Source organism: Balearica regulorum, chromosome Z, assembly GCF_011004875.1.
Source record: "Balearica regulorum gibbericeps isolate bBalReg1 chromosome Z, bBalReg1.pri, whole genome shotgun sequence".
Classification (NCBI taxonomy): Eukaryota; Metazoa; Chordata; class Aves; order Gruiformes; family Gruidae; genus Balearica; species Balearica regulorum.
This window is the reverse complement of record NC_046220.1, coordinates 60,980,356-60,994,015: the sequence shown is the minus strand read 5'-3', so window position 1 is coordinate 60,994,015 and position 13,660 is coordinate 60,980,356. Positions and strand designations below refer to the sequence as shown.

At 40.3% G+C, this 13,660-nt stretch overlaps 1 protein-coding gene across 2 annotated transcripts in view; it reads left to right on the top strand.

Moving 5' to 3' along the window:
• Positions 1-13,660, top strand: part of AP3B1 (adaptor related protein complex 3 subunit beta 1) — a 171,415-nt gene that overhangs the window by 18,571 nt on the left and 139,184 nt on the right. For both annotated transcript variants that reach the window (XM_075740554.1, XM_075740553.1), the window contains exons 3-4: positions 3,950-4,024; positions 12,052-12,147. In XM_075740554.1, coding sequence (XP_075596669.1) covers positions 3,950-4,024; positions 12,052-12,147 — 171 coding nt within the window. The remainder of the gene's footprint in view (positions 1-3,949; positions 4,025-12,051; positions 12,148-13,660) is intronic.

The following is a 13,660-nucleotide window of genomic DNA, read 5'->3' as shown; positions in this document are numbered from 1 at the left end:
TTTAGAAATGCCATGGTTTTAAGCTATGGTAACATGTTCTTATGCTTCCCTCAGAAAAGATCTTTCTTCTGACTGTTACCGTGGGCAGGAGGGTTAGGGAGAGTTGCCTGTTGCTCGCTTGGTTTTCTTTTTCAAAAAGGTAGCCAGATCTTTATCTGTATTTGGAAACTGTTGCAACTGAATATATGTGTGTGTATGTATATGGGGGAAAGTAAAAACTATTAAATTGAGTCAGCTTTAAATTTTAAACCAAGGCTTTACTAGATTGATTTTTTTTTTTCTTGTAATTTTTTTCCTACAAGCAATGGTCTCATTATAAATGAGCGTGCAATGAGCAAATGCACTCATTATAAATACCTGCTGCTACATATTCTAAGCAGTTCTTGACAACTATTTCTTTAATTTTCTAGAAGTATATGATGCCATGAAGCTGGAGACATGTAGTTAGCACTGATAGCAGTGGTTCTTGATGGTCTTAGGCTGACATGATCAGGCTCAAGAGCTCTTTAGCAAGGGAAGGCAGAACGGAGGACGTTCTTATGCTCCCCCATTTCCCAATTCCAGATTTTTGACCTTTTATATGTTCTCAGTCCTTTGTTTCTGTCCCTGTTCTAAGCACTGCACAATGCTAGAAGAGCACTACTTTCCCAGATGGCAGTAGGCACCTTCTGTTTCTTGGATATTTTTTCCTTGCTCAGCTGCTGCTGCTCTTCTTAAAGCAGAAACAGCCTTCTATCTCATAAGGTTGACCATTACTCAACTCCAAGTGAGTTATGTGAATTACTGGATCCTCTGTTTTCAGTCTCTTCCATATTTTCAAGGTATTTGCTGTTATTCTGTGTTTTAACTGTGTTTCGTCACAGACACCTGGTACCAACCTCTGGTTCACATAAGACTGAAACAATGAGCTTTACAGGTCAGGACTGGGACCTTGCACAAATAGTGTAAGGACTTGTAGCAGTGGTGATAATGTTCTTGCTGGGCACAAAGATGCTTGTGTGTTATCAGTTGTGTGCTTACATTAAGAGAGTTCTTGGGGATGAGATGTGTTTTCCAGAGATGAAAGGCTTCCTCTAGCCTTGTTATTAGAGGAAGAAGGAAGTCTGTTGTCAGAGTATTGTTTAACGTGTCTCACTGGAATGCTCATTTTCACTAGTTTTAGGTAGGGGAAAAAGCTGTGCATACTAAGAATTTTCTTACTCTTTTAGTAGACTTCGAGAGGCTGAAGCTTCATTTGTCCATGTAGATGTGATGGAAAAATACCAGGAACACTACTTACGGCTCCTTTTGCTGCTGCTCCTCCTTTAAGGTGGTTTGTGAACTCTTTCCCAGGGAGAAGGATATTTATTTCAAATAATAACAAATCGGTCTCGCAGAAAATGACGTTTAACAATGTAATTTCAAGTACAGGAGTAGTGTAGTTTTGCTCTTTCCACTCCCCCTCTTGCATGAAGGTGTCTTAAGTCTACCTGCAGCCTGTGTAGTGATCACTGTAATGATCAATGACTTTTTTTTTTCTAGTCAGTATGCTATTTTTTTATGTTTCTTCATTGCATTCATGCCATGAAATAATTGCAATCTTTGCAAGGTTGGGAGCAACACTGCTGGTTTAGAAATAAATTTGAAGTGTATACAGAAGAAATAAATTTGAAGTGTATTTTGTGCATGTTCTACTATATGCATGAAAACACCATAGCTGATATTTCTTTTAAAGCATACACTCATATTACAACAACCAAGATATTCTTGTTACCAGGTCTTGAAACCTGTCTGAACTTCTCATCTGGAGGGGAAAAAAATCTGAGTGGAGTTTTGCTCCTGATGACTTTAGAGCATAAATTTAGGAAAAAAATTCACATGCCTAATTTCCCACAGAGAATTTCATCCATGTCCGTACATGTGTGTCATGAAAAAAAAAAAGTTTGATACACCTTGACATTACATAGCACTTACTCTAGAATGAAAGTGTCTGTGTAGGAACTCCAGGTATATGAGACAATACAATTTGAGAATGTCTTTGCACAGCAGCAGAAATGACATGATAGACTTTTAGTCTTGTTCTTTCAGGTTAATGATCCATGGGCAAAGGAGGATTTACACTAATCGTTATGACTTAATGAGTCAAAATACACTCTTTTAAAAGACCCTAAATACATATTTACATGGTACACTGGAGCTATTATGGTTGAGCAGTTAAATAATGCAAGTAATGCATACAGTCATACTGTTAAAGCCTGTCAGGGAAGTTTAAGGATCATCCCTGTTTTTGAATAACGTAACTTCTGTTGCACCAAGATGAGATGATTGATAATATTTTATTCTATGGTACTTCTCTGCAGTGCACCTTGCTACTAAGGTCTACTTGACTCTGGTCATTCTGAATCTGGCATTTATTACAAAGACTCCCCAGTCCTGACAGAAGTGGTGCAATTTAGATTCTTAGTTAAAACCCCTTGAAAGCCCTACGGTGTGCTTGCTCCTTAGTTTGTCACTTGTGCTTTAATACAGCTGCAAGAAATAGTTTAAGATGTTAAGTTGGTTAAATTGAAATGTCATGCTGGACAGCTAATCTTGAACTCTCTTGAAAGGCTCACTCAGTAATAACTTGAACTACAACTATCTTCTTTGTTCTTCTAGTGTCTGTCTTCTAACCTTATCCAAATATATGTTAAGGTATTGCCTGGTTTTGTGTTTCTTGCTTTTGTTGCAGGCAATCCTAGTTCTTTATGCCCTTAATGTGTTCTATCAATGAAATACACAGACAGACCTATGAGTTAGGAATATGAAGTTTAACCAGCTGTATCATGTTGAGTAATGGTGGGACTGTGAGATGGCTATGAACAGCAGTAACTGCAGTTGCAAAACTCATGTTCCTGTCTTGGATCCCTGCATATTTGTTTGTCTTAGCGAGCTCTTATTCTTTCTGATCAGCTTGCTGTTTGGCTGACTGGATCCTGCCCTTGACCATAGCTGGAAGTGCTCTGAGTCTGTATTCAGAAGCACTGTAACTTGTTATAAAAAGCTGATGAAATTCCAGGGTTTGCAACTTGGACATGAAGTACTGGCAGACATTCTGCTGGAATTAGATCTAAGAAATAAGAGAGTTGTGCAGCTGTAGTGTATACTGAAATATTTTATTCCTTCTAATGTATTTGGTTTCTTATAAATAACTCCCTCCTTAAGCTGTTCATATAGGGGCTGAAGCTAAACTGGGGTTTTGTTGTTTGTGCCCTTTACTGAGACAATTGTATTGTTTACTGCATGCCCTAGTTTCAGATTTCTCTGATATCAAATATGAAAACTTCTTCCTTTTTTACAAAGAAAAATCATAGTGGGTTGACTGATCTTGCTTTTACCTTGTCAGCTTTTTTTGTTCTGTATAAACACTTTAAGGCCTTTGTGTTTAACTTGCTATGGAAAACAACCTTGCTTTGTGTTTAAAGCGTGGTGTCTCTTTTATTTTTCCCTCTTTGGTTCTGTTGTCCACGAAGATTGTTTCAGAGAAAAGGAACAGGTTTTAAACTTGTATAACTTCTGCAGTTGTTGTTGTTGTTGGGTTGTGGTTTGTTTTTGTGGATAGCAGCTCCCAAAAGGCAATTCTGTAAAGCTTTTCAGATTAGCAAGATCTTTGTTTTAAATAATTTTTAAAGCATTAAAAATTATTTGCAGTCTGATATGGTAAAGTCTAGTTCATTGATTCCATCCCCAAACTTGTAACCAGCTGGCATTCAGGGCTTTTGTTGTATGAATAGTATCCTGTAAAGTCTAATAGTTAACAAAAAAAATAATCAGACTTTATCCTCAACTTCATGGAAATCACGTTTGAAATATAGATCTGGAATAAATGCTTATCTTCTTAAAACAAAAAACCAACAACAAACCACCAGTCCAATAAATTATATTATTACATTACTAGGATTTGTTTCTCCTTTTTTTTTTTCTTTTTTAGATGATTGCGAAGGGAAAAAATGCTTCTGAGCTGTTTCCTGCTGTTGTGAAGAATGTTGCCAGTAAAAATATTGAGGTATTCCTATAGTTCATTAAACATACTGTTATGGAAGATCTGTTTATGAAAATTTTATCTAATTGTGTCTGACTTCAACATAAACCATAAAATCTCTACGTTTTTTTAAATAGAATTTCTCAATTTAATTTCAATGACAACATTATGGTAAGAGTTTAATGTGTAAATAAAGGAAACCTACTGAGTGATTTGGAGGCAGGAGTAATAACTATTTACATTTAAAAAATAGATGGATTAGAGAAAGTTTGTGGAAGTGTGCGGTGGTAGTTGTAAGAAAAGGTACTATAGTTTGAAGTGTGGTGCTGCATGCACAGTTTGAGTAGGGATTGTGCTACATTGTATTAGACAATGTCTATTGCAGATCAACACTGAGAGGTAAGGGTTGGGTAAAAAAAGTTTCCACTGTTCTAATGATGCAGTATATTTATAAAAGGAGTGTCTCTGCATTAGGATTGCAGAGTAAGATCACTTTAACTCAGTTAAACAAGTCTTTGTATGAATTCATGGTTAGACAAAATGTGATGTTACTAATGAAGTGTGTTTAAAATTGCTTCTTATGATAATTTAGAGAATTTAATACTTTATTAATGTGAATGCCTGTGATTGCAGAAGATTACAGAAAAGTAGCTTTCAAATCTCAGACTCTTTTGGAGAGATGTGACTATTCAGGGTGGTGAGGGGGGATAGGTTCCATCTTGAGCAGAGAAGAATTTTTTTGCTAATATGCAGTGTAATCTCAAATCTTTGGGTTACTTTTATGTTTTGCAAGACATGGAGACTTTAAAGCAAAATCATACATGCATCTTGGGGATATGCCCTTATTTATTTTGCATGTAGAAATATGAAAGGGGTATATAAAGGGTCAGACAAGAACAATTTAAACTTTCTATAAAAGCAGCTGAGGAAGAATGTGAGTCAGAATTATCCATGATAGGAGTTAATTTCTTGTGACAAGTTGCTTGAATAAATTTATTCAAGTTGCACTAAATTCTGTGACTTTTAATTAAAAAGAAGACATGTTTAATAATTGTTTTCAGGCTTTCTGTAGATAAAAACAATAGCAGAAATATAAGGGGTTTTTCATGCTGTTTACCATCCGTTTGGCAGCATATGTGCCTGTTCTTGCCCCAATACCAGATGTTAGACACACAAAGTAGCTTGCTTCTGTGTCTTTTTTTATCTCATAAGAAAGCAAGAAAAAGAAAAAAAAAATCCATCTTGAATTACTGAAAACTCAAATTTCAAGGAAGTTAAAAAATGGAGATTGCATTCAACTATGATGAGTTTAAATACACAGGCTTACTATGGCTCAAGAAAATCTAAAGCAGCATCTGCATTAGAAAGTTGTACAACCAGGGGTTTTATAAAGAAAATGTTACTCTGATGCTTACTGCCAGTGCTATGCATATACTGTCAACTTCAGTGCAGAGGTGTCAGGAGTTACAGTTGACTTGACAAATGAGATTTGGATGAAAATAATATCTGTAAGTTTATAATTCCAGACCGCATAGTGACTGACAAGCATCAGTTTGAGGAAAGCAGAGTGAGCATGCAATGTTACCAGTTACTTCTAACTGCACAGGATCATCATTTTGGAGAAATGCAGGAAATAGTGGTTTGAAGCACTGGGTTTTAAAAAGAGAAGTCAACTGAATACATGCTCCAATTCTTCCCTTCTCTCCTGGAAATACTTACTTCAGCCTTTATTATTAATGGCAACAAAAAGTTGGTTTTTTCCTGGCTTATGGCACTGAAAATTACATTTCCTGCAATAATGACTGCAGCAAACTCCTCTCTCTAATGTGCTGTGATATAGCAGGTACACAGATACATTCGTTTTCTTCCTTATTTTACACAGATGGATAGTAATAGTTAAGTTTGAGTAATTTTAGCTTTAAAGAAGTTATTCTTATTTAGCTACTACTCTAAAACTTTGGTTTTTTCATTCTTTGAAAGAATGCATATATTTGGCTGAGGCCAAATACTGAGGTCTGGTAAATCAAGGAGGCATAAGTATGCAAAAATGACAAGAGTTTTTCAGAACTTACTGTATTAAAACAATTTTAGAAATTGTAACTGCAGTTTTAATAATAGGTGATAAAAAGAAATGGGGTAAGGAATCATACTTAGACTAGGTAAGTATTCTCTTCTTTAACTTGTGTTTGTAAGTTATGAGTACTCTAAGTCCAGAACAGAGATACCTTACATGAAAAAAGGAGTGCCTTGAACAGTGTTATTCATCTTGAGTGCTTTTAACTGTTAGGGCTGGAACTGATACCCCAGCTCCAGGCTACCAGGCCAGACAGGAGTGAGGCTGGGAGTGTATTCCTGGTAGGTGTGCACACCCACATGTTTTTGTGTATATACATATGCATAAAAGAAATACACATGTACAGAGGCAGCCACATAAATTGACACACAGTACTCACGCGAACACAAACATGCCAGCACCTTGGCACTTCAAGGTGAAGGTCTGCTAGTTGGAATGCATGTATACATACGTATGTACAGTGTGGATCAATCCAACAGCTGGGCTCAGGCACAGTCTCAGCCCTATTTCAGTTGCTGGTTCAAACTGCTGTACACTTACAAACACATGTAATCCAGGACTCCCCGGGTTCCCCAATAGCTGCCACCACATGGTCTTGCCCTTCGACACACAGGTGTGTGCACACATAACTGGACCTGGCCAGAAGTCCCCTGGTCCAACATCCTTAGAAACACGATACAAACATATGGTTCTTGCCCCTAGAGACCCACAGACCATCTGGTTTCTCTGGCAGCTGGATTGGACTCCCCTGGTCTATGCCATGGCCAACTCCTCCTGTGTTCTTACCCTTAGGTGCCCACACCATTACCTACCTCCTTCCCCAGCCACTTCACCTACATACCAGTTTGATCCACCGGTACACCGGCACCCATTCCAGTCACTGGCACCACAGACACATGGCCTTACGATTGCTTTCACATACTCCAGTCTCTTCAGTCACTTGCATCCATGCCCATGAGCCGTCTGGCCCGTGGTCCCAGCCCAGGTGCTGGCAGCCAGACCATCACGTGTTCCAGGTGCTGGCCACCATGGACGTAGGGGCCACTAGGACTTGAGGTCCCATTCCAGTTGCTGGAAATGCACTTAATCGTAGAATCATAGAATGGTTTGGGTCGGAAGGGACCTTAAAGATCATCTAATTCAAACCCCCCCTGCCATGGGCAGGGACACCCTCCACTAGACCATGCTGCCCAAAGCCTCATCCAACCTGGTCTTAAACACTTCCAGGGATGGGGCCTCCACAACCTCTCTGGGCAACCTGTTCCAGTGCCTCACCACGCTCACAGTAAAGAATTTCTTTCTAACATCTAATCTAAATTGACCCTCCTTCAGCTTAAACCCATTACCCCTTGTCCTGTCACTACACTCCCTGATAAACAGTCCCTCACCAGCTTTCCTGTAGGCCCCTTCAGGTACTGGTAAGCTGCAATTAGATCTCCCCAGAGCCTTCTTTTTTCCAGGCTGAACAGCCCCAAGTCTCTCAGCCTGTCCTCATAGGAGAGGTGCTCCAGCCCTCCCATCAGCTTCGTGGCCCTCTTCTGGACTCCCTCCAACAGCTCCATGTCCCTCCTGTCCTGGGGCCCCCCGAGCTGGACGCAGTACTCCAGGTGGAGTCTCACAAGAGCGGAGTAGAGGGGCAGGATCACCTCCCTCGACCTGCTGGTCACACTTCTTTTGATGCAGCCCAGGACATGGTTGGCTTTCTGGGCTGTGAGCACACACTCCCTGCTCATGTTGAGCTTCTCATCAATCAATACCCCCAAGTCCTTCTCCTCAGGGCTGCTCTAAAGACATTCTCCGCCCGGCCTATAGTCATGCTTGGGATTGTGCCAGCCCACGTGCAGGACCTTGCACTTGGCCTTGTGGAACTTTCTGTGGTTCACACAGGCCCACCTCTCCAGCCTGTCAAGGTCCCTCTGGATGGCATCCCTTCCCTCCAGTGTGTCAGCCACACCACACAGCTTGGTGTCATTGGCAAACTTGCTGAGGGTGCACTCGATCCTACTGTCCATGTCGCCGACAAAGAAGTTAAGCAGTGCCGGTCCCAGTACCGACTCCTGAGGAGCACCACTCGTCACTGTTCTCCACTTGGACATTGAGCTGTTGACCACAACTCTTTGAGTGCGACCATCCAGCCAATTCCTTATCCACCGAGTGGTCCATCCATCAAATCCATGTCTCTCCAATTGAAAGACGAGGATGTCATGTGGGACAGTGTCAAATGCCTTGCACAAGTCCAGGTAGATGACATCAGTTGCCCTTCCCTTATACACTGACACTGTACCCCCATAATAGAAGGCCACCAAATCTGTCAGGCACAATTTGCCCTTAGTGAAGCCGTGTTGGCTGTCACCAGTCACCTCCTTGTCTTCCATGTGCCTGAGCATAGTCTCCAGGAGGGTCTGCTCCATGATCTTGCCAGGCACGGAGGTGAGACTGACCGGCCTGTAGTTCCCTGGGTCTTCCTTTTTTCCCTTCTTAAAAATGGGGGTTATGTTTCCCCTCTTCCAGTCAGCGGGAACTTCACCTGACTGCCAGGACTTCTCAAATATGATGGCGAGTGGCCTGGCCACTTCATCTGCCAGTTCCCTCAAGACCCGCGGACGCGTCTCATCAGACCCCACAGACTTGTGCACCTTCAGGTTCCTTAGATATTCTTGAACCTGATCTTCTCCTACAGTGGGCGGTTCTGCATTCTCCCAGTCCCTGCCTTTGCCTTCTGTGACCTGGGCAGCGTGGCTCAAGCATTTGCCAGTGAAGACTGAGGCAAAGAAGTCGTTGAGTACCTCAGCCTTCTCCATATCCTGGGTAACCTGGGTAACCAGGTCGCCCGTTTCATTCTGGAGGGGACCCGCATTTGCCCTCGTCCTCCTTTTCTCACTAGCATACCTATAGAAGCTTTTCTTGTTGTCCTTGACATCCCTGGCCAGACTAATTTCTATCAGGGCTTTGGCTTTCCTAACCTGATCCCTGGCTGCTCGCACAGTTTCTCTGTGTTCTTCCCAGGCTACCTGCCCTTGCTTCCACCCTCTGTAGGCTTCCTTTTTTTGTTTGACTTTGCCCAGGAGCTCCTTGTTCATCCACGGGGGCCTCTTGGTGGTTTTGCTTGACTTCCCCTTTGCTGGGACGCATCGTTCCTGAGCTTGGAGGAGGTGACCGTTGAATATTAGCCAGCTGTCTTGGGCCCCTCTTCCCTCCAGAGCTTTGTCGCATGGTACTCTACCAAGCAGATCCCTGAAGAGGCCAAAGTCTGCTCTCCTGAAGTCCAGGGTAGTGAGCTTGCTGTGCATGCTCCTTGCAGCCCTGAGGATCTTGAACTTAAGTCTGCTTATTCTTGTCCCTCTCATTGCTGCTGCCCCTGGACATGAGGACCCTCCAGCCTGGGGCCTGATTGTAGTTGCTGGCACATACATGCACCTTCATACTGAATAGAAAGTACCTCACCAAGGAAAATAGTTAAAAATGGAATTTAATGAGAAAATACAACAGACTGTGCTGATCAGGTGCAGGGCATGGAAGGATAGGTGTGCCAACCAGCAAACTGTTTAGATGTGTCCAGCCATTTTCATCTGCTTATCCCTCTGTTTTCCCCAACTTATTCCTCCCTGGATCACTTAGATTCCCCCTACTTCTCCTTCACTTTGGTTCCTCCCTAAAACATCTCATGACAAGTCTTGTGCAATCCTAAAATCGTCTTCATCTGCATCCCATAGCTGTATGCAGAAAAGGCCCTGAGGTGCTCTGGTTTTAACTCTTGGTGGGTTTAACACCTGGACATGAGAACTGAGGCTCTCCTGAGGTGGTCCTGGGAGGGGCCTGACAGGGTGTCCTTTCCTCTGAGTCCTAAATTTGGGTTCTCTTACACTACTGTGTCTCTGCACCTCTGGGCTGATGGTTCCTGTCATGGGCTGAGGAGAAGCTAGGGCAGGGTATTACTTGAAAACACCCCTCCACCCCCCTTGTCTTTCTGTGCTTCTTTGTGGGTGTGCAGACAAGGTTTTATCACATAACTCAACATTAATTAGCAGAAGTCTTTCACTGTTTAAGAGCCACCTCTTATATTTTAAAACAAATAGTTATGTGAATTCTTCCTATGCCATAGTTGAAGTTCCTTCATTACTTCTTGCTCCATGGTTTAGTCCTAACATATATGTGCAGGAAGAGACTATTAAACTGAAAAGAAATCAGGTCATTCAGTAAAACCAGCTGACTAATTTCTTTATCAAGGTTAGTTAGATGTCAAGGTTAGACAACAAGTTTAGGTCATAATGTAGCTGTACTTAGAGCATCTAGTTAGCACTTTTGGGTCTCAGAAACAATTCTCATGGTCCAGTTTTTAGGATGCTTTTGAGATGATGAGAAATTACTGGGTTAAGTCAGATTCTTAGTGCCTGATCCTGATACTGTTTTCTGAAAATATTTTGCCAATTTTTTCCTTGTCTGCAAGAATTCTTAGACAAATCTGTTTGTACATGTTGCTACAATGTAGTAGAATAAAATACATTAGTTCATCTGAGTGACTTTGTATCCAACTGACTTTTCTGCCCAGAAATGGCTGCTGGGTTTTTTTTTATCAGGGCTGACAGCGCTGATACAGGGAAATGGAGGTGAAGAAGCAGTAGAACACGTTCATTTGTTTCAAGAGAAGCAAAGGGCATCTTATTGTTTACAGAAGTGCCTTGTGATTTTTGTTTTTATAAGTACACTGACCTCAACTTGATTATGTGCATTATGTCATGGATGGTAAGGATACAAAAAGTGACCTAATAAACAATTGGTGGTATAGAACAAAAATAAGTCTTGGTCAATAACTCATGGAGTTTGATGTGCTTATATTGATAAACTAATTAAACAAATCTGCCTGTGTTCCTCAAGCCTAATGTGCCCCTGTTATGATTAGTTTTATAGAAAGGAGCATTGTAACATTGAATGAAGGTAAATGGTAAAAGAACAGTGTAGTCACGAAGCTCTAAGTGCTTCCATTTCTAGTCACAGAGTGGTTTCAAGGAAAGGAGTCTTTCTTTGCACACCTGCAGTCATTCAGTACATAGGCCTCTTGTGGTCAATGTTGATTGCTGCTTCTCTATAGCTGAACAACAAATAATTTAGTATGGTGTAACCTTCTGAGATTTAATGTTATGCTTTTTGCCAGAATTCACACAAAGATACATCTTCTTATAGTGACAGTAATTATGGCACAGCTGTAGTTGAGGGTCTTTCAGAATTTTCCATTATAAACCCTAATAGTCAGTTTGCAACTCAAATGTAAAAAATGTTTTCAGTGCTTCCTGGGCATACAGTGGCCATGAGGGGGTAAAGTGAACTAAATTGAATACCCTCCTCCCCCAAAATCGTACTGAGGTTTTCTTAATCTTTGAACATTGCATCCTTTGTACTATGCTTATATTGGCTATATCTTTTGAGTGCTTGTAGTCAGGCAAAGGTGAATCTAATACCCTTTGCTTTTGTCCAAGACATAGTCAGAAGTGCTCTTTTAATCAGATTTAAATAGTGTAAGTTACCACACTTCAGCTGGAAGTTATATTCTCTTTCAAATGTGTTAAAGTAATTGATTTTGAGTTTCAGGGTAAAGTAAAACAGGCTTGTTGAAATCCTTGGCTATTGCAGTTTAACCTATTTTCCATAAGAAAAAAATGATGAGTGCTCAGGTGGTCAGTTGCCACATGTCAACTTCTTATTCAAATCTTTATTTACTAGCTGATAATATAAAGCAATACTTTGTGTTATCAGCCTTCATCTGACTGTATGGTTAATTAGGTAATGTTGCAGCACCTCAGGAAGTTTCTATTAAAAGAATTACAGTACATCAGAAGGTATTTGAGAAGCACGTAAGTACTTCTTATGTTAACTCTTTCTGCAAAGAAGAAAATGTTGATAAAAATGTGCAATCTAAGACTTAGTTTTATAGAATTCTAAAACTCTCTGGTAACGATGTTCATTGGGTTTTTCTTTTCAGATAAAAAAGCTTGTATATGTCTATTTGATGCGTTATGCAGAGGAGCAGCAAGATCTAGCATTATTGTCCATCAGTACTTTCCAGCGTGCTTTAAAAGTGAGTGACTGCTAAACATTATGTCATATTCTGAGCTGGTACCACAAAAATAAAAATATCTATATAACTGTAGTCTGGTAAAGCATGTAAATATCTGCATCTGATAAAATAGTTTCCAGTTATGTCATTGACAAAGTTTTTTGTACTACCTCAAACCTCATCAAGCAGCTAAGCCTCCATGAAGTAAAATTACTTAACAGCAGATTGGTGCTCTCAAATTCATATGTCCAGCATTTAATTCCTGGGATGCCTTTTCTCTTTCCAGGATAGTTTATACATGTAGAAAGAAGACCTTGTTATTACCCTAACCACCTGTGTTCTTTTTAGTTTGTGTAAAAGATCTTTGTTTACAATAGACAATTGAAACATAAGTAGGATAGTAGTACCTAAATTAAAATATTCAGTGTGTCGCACATGCTACTTTTTCATTAAAAGCACTGAAAAAATAGCATTTTTTACTGTGTCATTTCAAATTTGGATCACAATGAGGAATGGAATTAAAGAAAAAAGACAGTGTGACCATGGAGAAAAGAAAGATTTATTAAGTCTCTGTCCTTAAATTTGGCTAGTTTTTGTAATAAGAGAAGGTTGGATTTTTTTTTCTTGTATTCTTCTTGTAAGGTTACTCTAGGTTCATAACTAATTTCTGTCATGTCACTGACCCAACAAGACCTTGCATCTTGCTGGAAAATGTTGCAATCAGAGCACCAGGGTGCAACTGTAGGAGCATCCCGCAACTGACTAGAGAGCTTTCTGCCCCTTTCCTTCCAGCTTTTATCTCAATGTCATATGTACTACCTTTACTATCTGTGACTGCCATGAAAAGCTAAAATTCAAATGACTTTGTATCCTGTGTTTTTAATGAGCTATGTATGCAGTGAACACTTCTCATGGTGTAACTTTTCAAAAAGGTGTGGATAGTGGGAACAAAAGGAGAGGGGATAACTCAAATGTTGTGGCTACGAGTAACTAAAAAAAAAGCGATGGTGTGGCAAGAAGGTAGACTCCAAGCTAGCTGAGATTTTCAGCACCTAAAGAAATTACTAAGCGTAGGAGACTTTTCTCTCTGTCTTTAGAATGAACTTTTTAGGGTATTTTAAATTTGTGTGATTGGAGGTGACCTTTGCAAACTCTAATAAGAACAAGTTGTTCTTCCGAAAACTGTCAAATTACTTGCTTCCACCATCCAGATACTAATTACTTAGAAGCTGCTAAGGTGTAGGAATTTTGAGAGCTTAGATGAACAGATCAGTAAGGAATATCAGTCTGAAAACCAATGTTGCCAACTCACAGTCCTTAGGAGAAATGTTGTTTGGGAAGTGCCCTTCTGGCAGACAGTACTCTGAATTAATGCTGCTGCAATTTCAGTTTGCTGAAAGATTGTAGAGGATTTAGTACCCAATTAAGCAACATTTTTTGCATGTGTCCCAAACCCATGATTAGTGGACAAGGTTTACATAACTTCCTCCAAAGACAGATTTTTCTTCTGCTATTGTTGGATCTCCAAGGTAAC